At 47.5% G+C, this 13,392-nt stretch overlaps 1 protein-coding gene across 13 annotated transcripts in view; it reads left to right on the top strand.

Annotated features, from left to right (window-relative positions):
- Nucleotides 1-13,392, top strand: part of ITPR1 (inositol 1,4,5-trisphosphate receptor type 1) — a 163,531-nt gene that overhangs the window by 116,735 nt on the left and 33,404 nt on the right. For all 13 annotated transcript variants that reach the window (XM_029958405.1, XM_029958404.1, XM_029958403.1 and 10 more), the window contains 5 exons: nt 5,027-5,207; nt 5,805-6,058; nt 10,024-10,224; nt 11,473-11,583; nt 12,866-12,961. In XM_029958405.1, the coding sequence (XP_029814265.1) occupies nt 5,027-5,207; nt 5,805-6,058; nt 10,024-10,224; nt 11,473-11,583; nt 12,866-12,961 (843 nt within the window). The remainder of the gene's footprint in view (nt 1-5,026; nt 5,208-5,804; nt 6,059-10,023; nt 10,225-11,472; nt 11,584-12,865; nt 12,962-13,392) is intronic.

The following is a 13,392-nucleotide window of genomic DNA, read 5'->3' as shown; positions in this document are numbered from 1 at the left end:
CTCGCCTCGAGTCAGGCCACCCCTTCTGGGGAGGAAACACAGCTGAGCAGATGCTGCTGCTTAAACCCAGTGCTTGCTGATAGGTTTGGGTTCTGTTTCTCACATGATCCTTCTGACAGGCCAGCCTGGAATTAGTGTCTGGGGCAGAAAGTCAAGCTGTTCCTACAAAGTAATCCAACAGTTGTTCCTTTTCTTGGCCGGCAAAACAGTAGTGACGTCGGGGCAGACCCAGGTTACAGCACAGGGAAAGGTGTTCCCAGTAAAGGTGACACAGCACACAGGCCAAACTGGGCCAGGCTTTCAAAGGCAAGAGCTGGAAATAAGCTGCCTTAGCTGGTTCCTGGTTTTTTTCCCATTTAATAATCCTACACTGGGCACAAACTCACTCATCATTGAATTTATTGTGGATTAGTTATATTTATAGTGGATTGGTCACCTGAGTCTGTACTCTGTGCACCTTACACAAAGGTACCGGGCTGCTGGGGTTTATGGCTTTGTTCTCCTGAGGACAGATACCAGTTCTGCTGGTTAAAATCCATTTTTTTACCAATTGCTAGTACAGGAATCACACTAAGGAGCATTTGTCCCTGCCCTTGGTTATCCTGCCTCTGTAATCCCCCTCCCCTGAACCGCTGGGGAGTGAGCTGAGCTTCTCTTTCACTCATCACTGGAAATTATGTATATTACATATGTCAAAGGTCTTGGAATGAAATGCTAATGCTAGGAAACGTGCCAGTTCTTTGCTGATTTATTTTTTTTTAAATGTGCTTCTGCAATCCAGCTTGTTAATGATCTGCAATATTTAAGAACATGCCAAAAAATAACCACCACAGAAAATGATATTAAAGCTGAAATGAAAAGCCAGCAAGCAAAAATAGTGTTTTCAGTTTAGCAAGAAACATTAGGTAAACACTTCACAGAGTATGTAAATAGTTAGAAGGGGATCGGAGACCGAATTCCTGGGAATAACTACAGAAGAGACACAAAAAAATACCAATGACTGGAAGCTAGTGACATAAAAAGGAGCCTAATCACATGTTTCTAACAGTTATTTACCACTGGAATAGCCTATAGTCAGACATAGTTCATCATCTTTGCCTTCTAAAGAAAGACCAGATGCTTTTCTCAAAAAAACACATGACTTAAGCACAGCTTTGGCTGAGTTGATGAGGGAGAGTGAGGGGCTGCTGGTGCTCCAGGGTGGGCCAGGCTGTGGCTGGTCAATGTGCTGCAATTTAAACTTGGCCTTCAGTTTATTTTAGATCACTTTTGATGTCAGGAGGAGGAATGGTGTGACTGGCTTTGCAGACATGATGCTGTGCTGGTTCTTCTTCCATCCCCTTGAAACAATGAGTGAGTTTGTGCAGGTGGTGGTTGCTCCATCTTTGAAGGTGATGGAGAGCTCTGTGGTGATGTCCTTGCCCATGGTGAGCCCAGCTGTCCTGTTAGACCCTTGTGCGTGTCACATGCAGGTGGTTTTCAGTTTAGTTTGGTGGCTGTGTAATTAGTGACCATCACATTATCTCAGATATTGTCACCTCCGAGCAGTTCACTTGGCTGGTTGATGTGCACTAGAGATCTGTTGTGTTTTGTTGAGGTGTGTGGACTTGTAAAGCTGTCTGCTGAACCTGGAGTTCCTGGGGAAGACCTCATGGGCTGCTGTGTCATGGCACTTGTTCAATGGAAGTGACTTGTCACAGTCATTAACAAAACAAGGTTGAAGTAAAGTGGTTTCATATTACATGATTTTAGCACTCCAGGAATCCCAGATTGGTTTGGGTTGGGAGGGACCTATTTCCACCCAACTACCATGGGCAGGGACATCTTCCACTAGCCCAGGTTACTCCAAGCCCCATCCAACCTGGCCTTGGACACTTCCAGGGATCCAGGGGCAGGCACAGCTTCTCTGGGCAACCTGTGCCAGGGCCTCCCCACCCTCACAGGGAAGAATTCCCTCTCAATACCCCATCTATCCCTGCCCTCTGGCAGTGGGAAGCTATTCCCCCTTGTCCTGTCCCCCCAGACCCTTGTCACAAATCTGTGTCCAGCTTTTGCTGCCAGTGTCTCAGGTATGAGATGGAGCTTTTATCTCCACTTACCTTTCAGGCAGCTTCTCCTCTGGTACCTTGTACTGGGCCAGCCAGACACAGCCCCATGTGGATGTTAGGGATCACAATTCCCTGCCCTGCAGTAGGTTTTTAGGAGATCCCAAGCCCCAGCCTGGTGGTGACTGACTGCTCAGGGATGGCTGATGTCAGGGGCACGTTGGGAGCTCTGTTCTTCAAACACCCGTACGAGTGTGGAGGTTGCTGTTCCTCCACACTTGCTCTTTCAGCAGCCTTGCTGTGGTTGCAGGGTGTCTGTGTGCAAGCAGGACCCCAGCAGACGGTGCTCTAAAATGGCCACTCCATTTCCATTTTAAAAAGGGAGACTTTTCCACTTTTTGCTTTGAGGCTATATCTGTAAATAAAATTTTAGGATTTCTGTCATAATTATCACCACCCGTTACCTGCTCAAGCACAACTTGTGAGATCACACCTCTTAAAATACAGTATCTTTGATAGCTGGCATGTGGTTGATTCATATGTGTGAAGGTGTTAGGCATCCTGACCTAAACTGAAACAATCATTTTGTGACACCCCTTGAGTGTATGCACAGCATGCACTAAAAGCTTTACTGGAAATGCTCCTTTCATTTGGGTTTTTTCTCTGAAGCGCAGTGAAAAGTCAGTTAAGAAGCTTGAAAGGATGACAAAAATTGAGTCTGTCAGCAATAATTACTCTCATACAAGGTATTTCCTTAGTGTAGTTCATTAAAAAAAGCTTTTCCTTCACCATAGCTTCATCACAGGGTAACTCCTCCTGTCTGGGCTGTGGGGATGTGCAGCCAGGTGACAGCAGGTGACCCTCAGCACTGCCTGATGAGCAAATAACGGGATGTTTTAGTGATTGCCCTTTCCAGAGCCCATGGTCTATGCTGGTCTGTCTGTAAAGTAGTAGTATGTTTAATACTGGTAGAGTAAAATTTCTAAGATGCACCTTAGGTGCAAAGTCTTCCTCTGTCTGTCCTTGTAGCCACCAAGTAACAGACTTAGTTTAGGCTTGGCAGTTATCTGGGGGTTTGGTTACTGGTCAGCAGCACAGGGAAACCAGTTAATGCATCTCTTAGTTCTGATTGTAATTTGACAATCTTCTGTTCATTGGGTCTGGTCAGGTCTAAAAACTAGTTTAGAATGAAAAATAAAAAATATGGATAAGTGAACTTATTCAGGCCAAGGATGTTTTTTATTTGGGTGTATTTTATAGGATCACAGAATCCCAGATTGGTTTGGGTTGGAAGGGATCTTAAAGTTCATCCAGTTCCACCAGGGACACCTTCCACCAGCCCAGGTTGCTCCAAGCCCTGTCCAACCTGGCCTTGGACACTTCCAGGGATCCAGGGGCAACCACAGCTTCTCTGGGCAACCTGTGCTAGGGCCTCCCCACCCTCAGAGGGAAGAATTCCTTCAGTATATCTAATCTAGTTTGACCTTTTTTTTAGTTTAAAACCATGAGCAAACATGATGAGAAAACATTAAAATTTCTGATATGAAGTCTTGGATTAGAGAATAGTTATACTATAACTATAACTATAGTTATGCTATTAAATGGATCGGGCACCCAGATCATCTTCTGGCACGTCACAGGCCCAGCACTGTTTGGGCAAAGGGCAAGTCCTGCAGGTCTCTGGGAGCTCTGTTTTACTGGGCTCTTTGAATGGGTGTCAGGAGGGGGGTACTGGTGTGACTGGTTTTAGTGGATGTGGGAGGCCTGTGCTGGGTTCTGCTCCTTTCCCTCCTCTGATAATCACTAGAAGTGAGAACAACCAGGAGTTCACCTGAGCTGTTGTGGGCAGGGGGAAGATGTCACAGTGGTGGGAGGGGTGTTGTGGGTATTGACCAAGTTCTTTAAATAGCCCACCCCTCCTCTGCCTGTAATCAAAGACACAGCTCGGAGCGTTCAAAGTCACTCGGTGTGTTCCCGTGCAGCTGCTGGGGAGTGATCAAAGGCAGCCCCGGCCTCGTGTGCTCTGCTCGGAGCAGAGCAGGCAGGAGATACTGCCATTCCCATTTTAATTTGTTTTCTCAATAAATCAGGCTTCATTCCTATTCATCGTGTAAAGCTGTTGGATGGCGAGCCGCTGCAGAATGCTAACTAATTTCATAATGCTCTGCATAAGGTGACCCACTTACAAGTTCATCCTTCAGTCGTGTCTAAGCTCTGGTCCTGATTTATGTAACACCATATTGGTTTCATCAAGAGTTGTCTGATCACTCACTGTGTTGGCTCCTGCTTGACCTGTACATGATTTGTATTCCCCTCGATTTTAGGAAGAACTTTCTGTCTCTGTGCACATATGGGAAGGAGAAGAGTAATAAACCTTCTTAAAAGTAGTCAGTGCTTGGAGTTTTTCTGTCACTTATGATATATTAGAGTGGGAATTAAAAGGAGTTTTAAGGAGCCTGCTGCAGGCAGGGCAGTGGAAGCTCAGCACGAGATGTCCCTCACGCCATCGCCCTGTTTGTACATTTTTGGACTGTGATTAACATTGGCTGTGGCGTGTTATGACTCACAGTCCCTTGGATTCGAGGGTGGGAAGGCAAGACAGTTCTTTTTCCTCTGTATTTTGCTCATACCCTTTTATTTCTGAACTGAGAATCAAATTCTAGGAAATTCCACCTTCCTTACCTTCATTCATGGTACTTACCTTAGTTCCTTGTTGAGAGAGGTGTGCTGCCCAAATGTGTCAGGGCTGGTGTGATTTATTGCCCTCACTTCTCTTTAATAATGTATTTGAAGTTGTTAATAAGGGAGTTAACAAAGCTGAGACACTGGGGCTTCCTTAACAATAAAGTACGAGTTTCCATTGCTCTGGGTTTCAGTTTACTGACAACTAATTAACCTCCAGTTCCTCCAGGATGCCAGTCAGTGCTGAAAGGTGGGATAATCTGGATTCAGCTGCAGATCCTGTTCCTTTTCTCTCGTAGCATTCCTTCTTCTGCCGGCTGACGGAAGACAAGAAATCCGAGAAGTTCTTTAAGGTTTTTTATGATCGCATGAAAGTGGCACAGCAAGAAATCAAGGCAACTGTCACAGTCAACACCAGTGACTTAGGAAACAAAAAGAAAGATGAAGACTCAGACAGAGATGTACCCAACAGGAAAAGAGGTAATCCCCAGTCGTTCCCTTTCTGAAGTGACAAGGGAGTGAGGTGTGTTTTGAACTCGTTTCAGCTGATGCAATAATACTCTGATCTCTGATCCCACAGAGCAAAGTTCAGAGATCAGTGGTGCCCTGGCTTGGGATTTCAAGAGCTTCGTCCCCTCTTCATCCATTTGGGAGGTTGTGCTATTGAAACGATGAAAATGTTTGAGATGAGACTCTGCTGCCTTGTCTCTCGTGACAAGCTGCCCAAATCTGATCCCTAGTAACAACCCTGGACTGTGGGTTGTGGTCAGTGCCTTCTCTGACAATACCTGGAGAAATCCTAATTTTCTTCTAAAGCAGGTCCTCTTATTGTAACTCCTAGTAGAGCTAGACTGTGTGTGCCCTAACCAATTAATACCCAGTTTATAACATTTCTGTGGTTGGCATACCAGGTACAGAGTGTGACACGAGACCCTCACAGCGCACTAAACGTACTCACCAAAGGGCTGCTGGTGAAGAGCTGGCCTGCCTGTGAAGCTGTAGTGGGAACGTGTGCAGAGATGCTGTGGTCCCCTTGATTCAGTTTCCATAAGGAAGGTCTGCTCTTGTGTGTTGTAGTGAGGGAGCCCATGACCCAGATCACGGAGGAGGTCCGGGATCAGCTGCTGGAGGCGTCTGCGGCCACGCGCAAGGCGTACAACACGTACCGCAGGGAGGCCGACCCCGAGGAGCACTACTCGGCTGGGGAGGGGGCCCAGGCTGCAGCAGACAAGAGCAAGGATGACCTGGAGATGAGTGCTGTCATCTCCATCATGCAGCCCATCCTGCGGTTCCTGCAGCTGCTCTGTGAAAACCACAACCGGGATCTGCAGGTACCGCCTGGTGCCTGGGCAGGTGTGCTCAGGTCCCATTTCTCTCCCTAATCCTGTGCCTTTTTAAATGGGTCACGTGACCAACTGTTTTCTTTGGCTTTGAAGTTAATCCCCAAAAAAGTATTTATACCTTGCTGGACTGATACGAGGAAGTTCAGTTATCCAGGGCTCACTGGTCTTTTCAGTGTCTATAATTAGGTAATGGGACCAGCACTTGTGGGGTTTTTTTTTTAAAGTATGTGCTTATAACAAGCAGGTCTCCTGCTGTAAAGCTACTGATCTGCTTTTGAGAGGGGAAGGAAAGAAAAAACAAAGTCATGTAGGAAAATAAAGCAGCCCTTGAGTATATGCTTCTTTCCAGTGAACAGGTTCTCCTGGGTTTTCATGAGTCTGTTCACATGTCTAGAGTTGGACACATGGGGATGATGTCAGGAAAGCCTCAGCTGGAGTTTAATCTGCTGAGGGACAGGAAGGGCAATGAGAAGGGTTTCTAGGTTGTGTTCAGAGCAGGGGGAGAGCATGGATCTGCTGGAAATGGGCAGAGACCCTGGTGACGAAGGACAGGGAGAAGGTCAGGGTACTCAGTGCCACCTACATCCTGCTATTTACAGGTAAGGCTGACCTTCAGCAGCCCTATGTGCCCAAGACCAGTGGTGAGGTGTGGAGCAAGGAAGAATCCCCCTTGGTGTAGGAGAATTGGGATAGGAAACATCTAAACAATCTGGACATGCATCTAAACAAGCTGGATGCCCCAGGCTCCATGTGGAATGCTGGGTTCGGTCCTGCGCTCCAGAGTCCAGCAGGGAGGCTCAGAGATGACCAAGGGACTAGAGCATCTGATGGCCAGGGACACCTTCCACTAGCCCAGGTTACTCCAAGCCCCATCCAACCTGGCCTTGAGCACTTCAGGGATGGGGCAGCCACAGCTTTTCTGGGCACCCTGTGCCAGGGCTTCTGCTAGAGAGGAAGAGGACTTGGGATGTCTCACTGTGTGTACAAATACCTGACATGGGATGTGGAGAGGACAGGGCCAGGCTCTGCTCCAGCTGCCCCGTGAGTGGCATTGGAATAGGCAGTCTCCAAAGGTCCTGGCAGCCTCAGCTGTGATGCCCTGGGGTGTGTTTGCACAATTTTAAGCAGTGAGCCCAGGCCCTGTACCCCAGCACGTGCCTCCACATGAGAGCAGATTTCTGCCCACAGAGGGGCTGCAATTAAGATGATTTTTGTTCAGCGCAGCCACTGCTGCTGGGCTGGAACCGAGGAGCTGATGAGGCGCCGTGCAATGTGCTAAATGCCCTCATAAAGAGGAATAATTGCCTTGATTGCACATTGTTCCCCACCCGGCAGCAGTGGGGACCCTGTGTGAGAGCTCTGCAGCCCTGCCAAGTGGCTTCCTCTGTTCGGGAATGCCCTGCTGCCGGAGCACGTGGGATCCCAGCCGGGAGGCGTCCCTGTGCTCCCAGCCTGCTGCTCCAGAGCATTTGTCAGTGCCCAAGTTACACACAGCAGCGTGTCTCTCATTTTGAAGAAGAAAAACTGTTTGATGTGTGTGTTGTCAGAGGTTTTGGTGCCGTTGGGATGTCGGAGGCAGCAGTTCCTGTGGCACAGCTCCAAACCACATGTACAGGATCTGTGCTGCCCTTGGCGAGGCCCCACAGCTATAGGAGTAGAGCTGAAGTCAAGCCAGTGCAGAAACTTGGCCTGAGCTCTCCCCCCTCCTGAACAATCAGCTTTCCCAAGCAGCAGGTAGTTGTAGTCAGCTTGGGGAGAAAAAAGGATTTTTTTATTTTTTTTTTAAAGGAAAGGTGGAACAGTTTTTCCAGTCTAATCCTCTAACTGCTTTGAGGCTTGTCCTTCTCCTTCAGCCCCAAAGGAGAAGCAGGATGTCTGATCCTCCAAAATCTTGGTGTCTGCAGCTACTGTATGTAGCTGAGCTCCTTACAATAATACTAAAGGACTCCTTGCCTGAAGGAATAAGGAAAGACTCTTCTGGAAGCTGTGCTTCTCCCAGAATTGGCCAGGTTACATTGGAATGGGCAGTGAATTGGGATCACCTGCCTGGTGCCAGTGTGGGCCGGGCACCCCAAGCCTTTCCAGGCTGTTGGCAGCTGTGAGGAGCTGCTGTGCAAACCCAGGGGAAGGCAGGTCATGAGAGCTGCTGTGTTTGGAGGAGGAGGGATCTGAGGTGCTCCAGCAGCTGCAGTGCTGTGCCTGCTGTGTCCCTCACTGCTTCCCTTCCCACACACAGCTCCAGACAGGGTGCTGTTCCCTCCAGCTCTCTCCATGGGGCTGGAGGAGCTGCAATACCTTCTTCAGATGAATGCAAGGACTGGGAGGAATGAGGTGATGCATATTTTCCACACGTTCCAGCCGAACCTGCATCTCTGTGGCTCCTCATTCTGAGTGCAGGGTCTTTCAGATCCCTCAGGATCATTCCCATGGACAGCAGTGGGATGGCCCGTTCAGTACTCTGTGTTCCCACTCTGTAGCCTGTGAGATGCTCTGGAGGACAGAAAATGAAGAGCTCTCTCTCTACTGGCTGGGACAGCAGCAGACACTCCCTGGGGCAATTTCTCACAGTGCAGCAGGGTCTTGTTTTCTGGTTTTTTCTTTCTCCTTGTTTTAGCCCATCTAACAGTGTCCTCCTGCTCTTGTGCCTCATTCCTCCTCCCTCCTTTGTGTTTACTGACTGTGGATCAAGCAGCTAAGGTACAAACCCAGCTGTAAGCAGAGCAAATGCTGTGCTGCAGCCAGGGAACATTTTATTTCATCGCTTTCAGTATTATCTTTTATTTTTTCCTGGAGGGAAGACACGAGCTCTGATTTCTGTAGCATCAACCTTTCTACATTCTGACAAGTTAATCAGAAGTCAGGATACTAAATGAGCAATCAGCTGAAATGTGCTGAATCACTGTCACCTTTAGTCTGCATTCATAGACAGCATTTTCCTTTTTTAGCTTTGCCTTCCATTGAATCTGCAGTTTCTCCCTCTGTTTGCCTTAAAAGACTGACTAGTCTGACGCAGACACCAGAGGCAGGCAGGGACCAGGGCTTCTCTGGGCTGGCAGAAAAGACCCTGCTGGTTCCATAGTCCCACGTCTCTTGTTCCTCTGAGGGGTTTTTCACCTTGGAAGTGTTGTTACCTGCTAGAATTAAGAGAATTACCTGCTAGAATAAGAGTTTTCCTGGTGAAACATCAAGGAAAAGAAAGTGGTAGTGGCTGTCCATCTTTGCAGCACTGCTGGCAATGCAATGACAACATCCAAGTCACTGGGAAACTGGTGTTCATTAAGTGTCCTTTGGTTTTGGTTGGATTTGGTTGGGTTTTTTCATTTGGAATACAGGAGGGCAGAAACCTGTTAAATCCACACCAATACATCTGGCATTTCATTAGAGGAGCTGCTCCTAATCAGCAGCTTCAAGCAGGAATTACAGTGATTATGTGGGAAGAAATGCAGTGGAGAGGATGGTGTTTCAAGGCTCCTTCCTTCAAGGTGTGCAGTCAGGTGCCTTTTGAACCAGGTGGAGCTGCTGGGAGGCCACAGCCAGGGATTTCTGCTCCCCCCCTGGAAAAAGGTCTGGGGAGGAGAGGGCCTTGAGTGATGGTTAGCAGTGATATGGAGCAGGCAGAGGGAACCTTCCAGGCTCAGGAGAGCTTTGTGACCCGCAGTGAAGGGCCTGCTCCATGTTGGGTTTCAGCCTCTAATGGATGCACTGTTTATTGGATGCACTCACTTTATTGCTGCTTGGCTTCTGTACAATGTGAAGCCAAAAAGCTGCTCAAGAGAGCAGCACACTGAAAATAAGCCCTGGAAGAGGCTTAAACTGCTTGTACAGTGAACCTAGAGCAATCCACCACGCAGTGCAGTTAGGGATGGATGAACTTAATAAACACTATCAACCAAACAGCAGTTTGGATGCTTTTTTCCCCCCCTTCCCTTATGGCTTTGTCACTCTCCCCACAGAACTTCCTACGCTGCCAGAACAACAAGACAAACTACAACCTGGTGTGTGAGACACTGCAGTTCCTGGACTGTATCTGTGGGAGCACAACTGGGGGGCTTGGGCTGCTGGGGCTGTACATCAATGAGAAGAACGTGGCCCTCATCAACCAGACCCTGGAGAGTTTGACTGAGTACTGCCAGGGGCCCTGCCATGAGAACCAGGTAACACATCCAGAACTGGGAAAAGCATCCCCCTTCCCCCCTGAACCCCAGCTCTGCTGGGCTTGGCTCTGTCTGCCAGACTGGTGTTATCTTGTAATGCTGCCCACTTGACTTGCCCTACAGGTTGGGGGATTTTTTTTTTCTTTATAAACCCATCATAATCAACTTCCCTTTCTCAGGACCTCCTCTGAGGAGTCAAACCTCTCAAAGCAGTAGAGATATTTCTGCTTTGCTGGGATTTAAGCTGTTCTATTAGATTTGACAGACAAGGAAAGTGGGGAATTTTTGTATTTCATAGAATCTCACAGAATTCTTTGGGTTGAAGGGACTTTAAAGACCATCTAGTTCCAAACTCTGCCATGGGCAGAGACACTTTTCCACTATCCCAGGTTGCTCCACACCCCGCCCTGGCCTTGGACACTCCCAGGGCTGGGGCAGCCACAGCTTCTCTGGGCAACCCATGCCACTTTCTGCTTATTTTCTCCATGTCCATGCTATTTGAACCACAGTATTGTCCATAAAGACTGGATATGACTTTTCAAAAAGTCTTTGAGTATATCAGTCCTTAAAAATGCCTTTTCTTTGAGTGCTCCAAAGGAGTTTAGAACAAAGCTAGACACAGAGTGGAGGTGACAATGGTCAGATGAAATCACATCTCTGTGAGAGAACACGTGAGGCTGTGCATGCCAGGTCATGAGAGTGTCCTTTATATCAACCAGGTGGACTAAAACCCTTTAGATGTAGGTGTGGAGCTCGATGACAGAGCAGGGCTCTGGATTTCAAGGCCAACAAGCTGCTGTTGTTGGAACATTTTAGTTCCAGATCATTCCACAAGCAGGGTTCAAGGGTAAGCAGAAGGTTCCGGAAATTCCCATTCTTTGGGTAGACAGGGCTGAAGTAGGTGTTGATTGGCACACCTCAAATAAAGCAAGCTCTCCCTAATCTCAGTAAAACAGATTCTTCCGTAGCTGCACATCCAGCCTGGCACTCTGGGATGGAAATGCCTCGTTTATCAGCTGTGGGGCTTCCTGAGGTCGAGGGGTTCCAGCAGGACCATGGCTGAGGAGAGGAAAAGCTTGAAAGAAAATACCTTAATCTTTTGTTGTTCCACTGCCTGGAGCTTTCTGTCCAGTTTATCCATCTGGAGGTGATGACAGAGGGGACTCTGCTGTTCTGGCAGGGTCACCAGCCCGGGCTGTGTTTGTGGTGTAGACAATTAGTGAAGTCTGATGAATTTTCTTTGGCCAGAACTGCATTGCTACTCACGAGTCCAACGGCATTGACATCATCACAGCTTTAATTCTCAATGACATCAACCCTCTGGGAAAGAAGAGGATGGACCTCGTGTTGGAACTGAAGGCAAGTGAATGTTTTGTGCAATTCACATTCACAGTAAGATGAAACATAATTTTATTGTTGGAATTATGTGGGTGTTTATTATATCCCAATATTCCTAAGTGCCAAAAAACTATATACTTCAAAGAGCTGGAGGCAGTGCCCAAAGATTGTTTGTCACAGGTATTTCATCTTTTAAATGATGACATGGAGCCACCAGTTCTCACATGGGGGATGCAGGCAGTCAAGATATGCTGAGGAATCCTAAAATAATTTCCTGTTAAAAATTTAAAGCTGATGAAAACTTTTCTGTTGTTGCTGAACTTCTGCATACACAGTGGAAGTGAAATTTCTCGTGTTACAACTAGTTTGCTAATACTTTATTGTTGTTGTTTAATCAGTTGATGTTAAATCATCAACAGTTCTTTAGGGCTGTTCATATTAATGCTGAAATAATTAGCCCTGGTGCTGGTTTCAAAATAGAGGAGCAGGTTCCCTTCTAGCAACAGCAGTCCCAGAGCACTCTTGCTTCAGCCTATGCTTGAGAAATATTTCCTTTCTGACTTATTGCCCTGCCTTACACTGCAATGTCTCCTTGTTTTCCGTTGCCGACTCACACCATTATTATGGGTAATGTGGGGTTTTTATTATTGTAAATAAAAAATGCTTTTAGACTCAATTAGCATTATACTTCAAAATTAAATACTTTTATTGGGTTTTATTGTCAGGCATGATGGATTTTAATCTTAATTGTTCGTATTAAAGTAGTCTGGTGCCTTGTGGTAGTTTCCCATTTCCTCCCTGTGTTTTCTTGGCGTGAGGAGGCTGCAGAGTGAGCTCAGTTAAAAGCAGCACAGCATGTCTGTGACTTCAGCCCTGCCTGCCCCTTGATTTAATCAGCAGCATCTTCAGCAAAGCTGTACTGCACCACTTGGGAGCTCAGAGCTTGTGGTGATGCTGCAGCATCCTTAAAACAAAACAAAGTAACACGAGCTTGAAACAGCAGCATTTTAGAAATCTTAAACCTTGTCTTGGTTAATTTGGTGTCTCTCGATAAGTAGGATTTTGGAAATAAACTGGTAAAAAATCCTATTAAGTTGCATAGGGCAATAATTAGAGGAGAGGGAGGTTGGCAAGGTGAGGCTGTAGGAGCCTTGTGGTGGCTGGCTGGGACAATTTTACTTTCCTGTGACTCACCCAGGTAGCACCCAAGTTCTGAAGCCCTTCTTGGCACTGGGTGTGGTGGCACTCCAGCTGGGTACCCTCATTTTTTGGCTCCTGGCAGTGATTGTTGTCTTTCCCTCAGAACAATGCTTCGAAGCTGCTCTTGGCCATCATGGAGAGCAGGCACGACAGCGAGAACGCCGAGAGGATCCTCTACAACATGAGGCCCAAGGAGCTGGTGAGTCCCTGGGTCACTCCCAAGCTCCTGACTCCATTCAGACCAGGTGCTCCAGCACTGGGGACACTGGGATGGCCATGTCCACCCCAGAGATGCTGCAGGAGCTCACTGGCAACTGGAAAGCCTTTCAAGGGACTGGTTGCACGAGCACAGTATCCGCAGGGAATGGCTCAGCCCAGTTCCCAGGTATCACAAGTGATTAGGCAAGTGCTGTGGAGGAGAGATTCAGCATCCTGTGTAAGGCAGGGAAGGAGCATCATCTGACACTTTGGAATCATAGAATCATCACAGAATGGTTTGGGCTGGAAAGGACTTTAAAGCTCACCTTGTTCCACCCCCTGCCATGGGCAGGGACACCTTCCACTAGAGCAGGTATCCACACGTGGAAGTTATTTGCACAGGGGACAGAGAAATGAAAATTTCTTGTGCCC

Source organism: Manacus vitellinus, unplaced genomic scaffold, assembly GCF_001715985.3.
Source record: "Manacus vitellinus isolate BGI_N305 unplaced genomic scaffold, ASM171598v3 scaffold_14_pilon, whole genome shotgun sequence".
Classification (NCBI taxonomy): Eukaryota; Metazoa; Chordata; class Aves; order Passeriformes; family Pipridae; genus Manacus; species Manacus vitellinus.
This window is presented reverse-complemented; position numbering and strand designations above follow the sequence as displayed.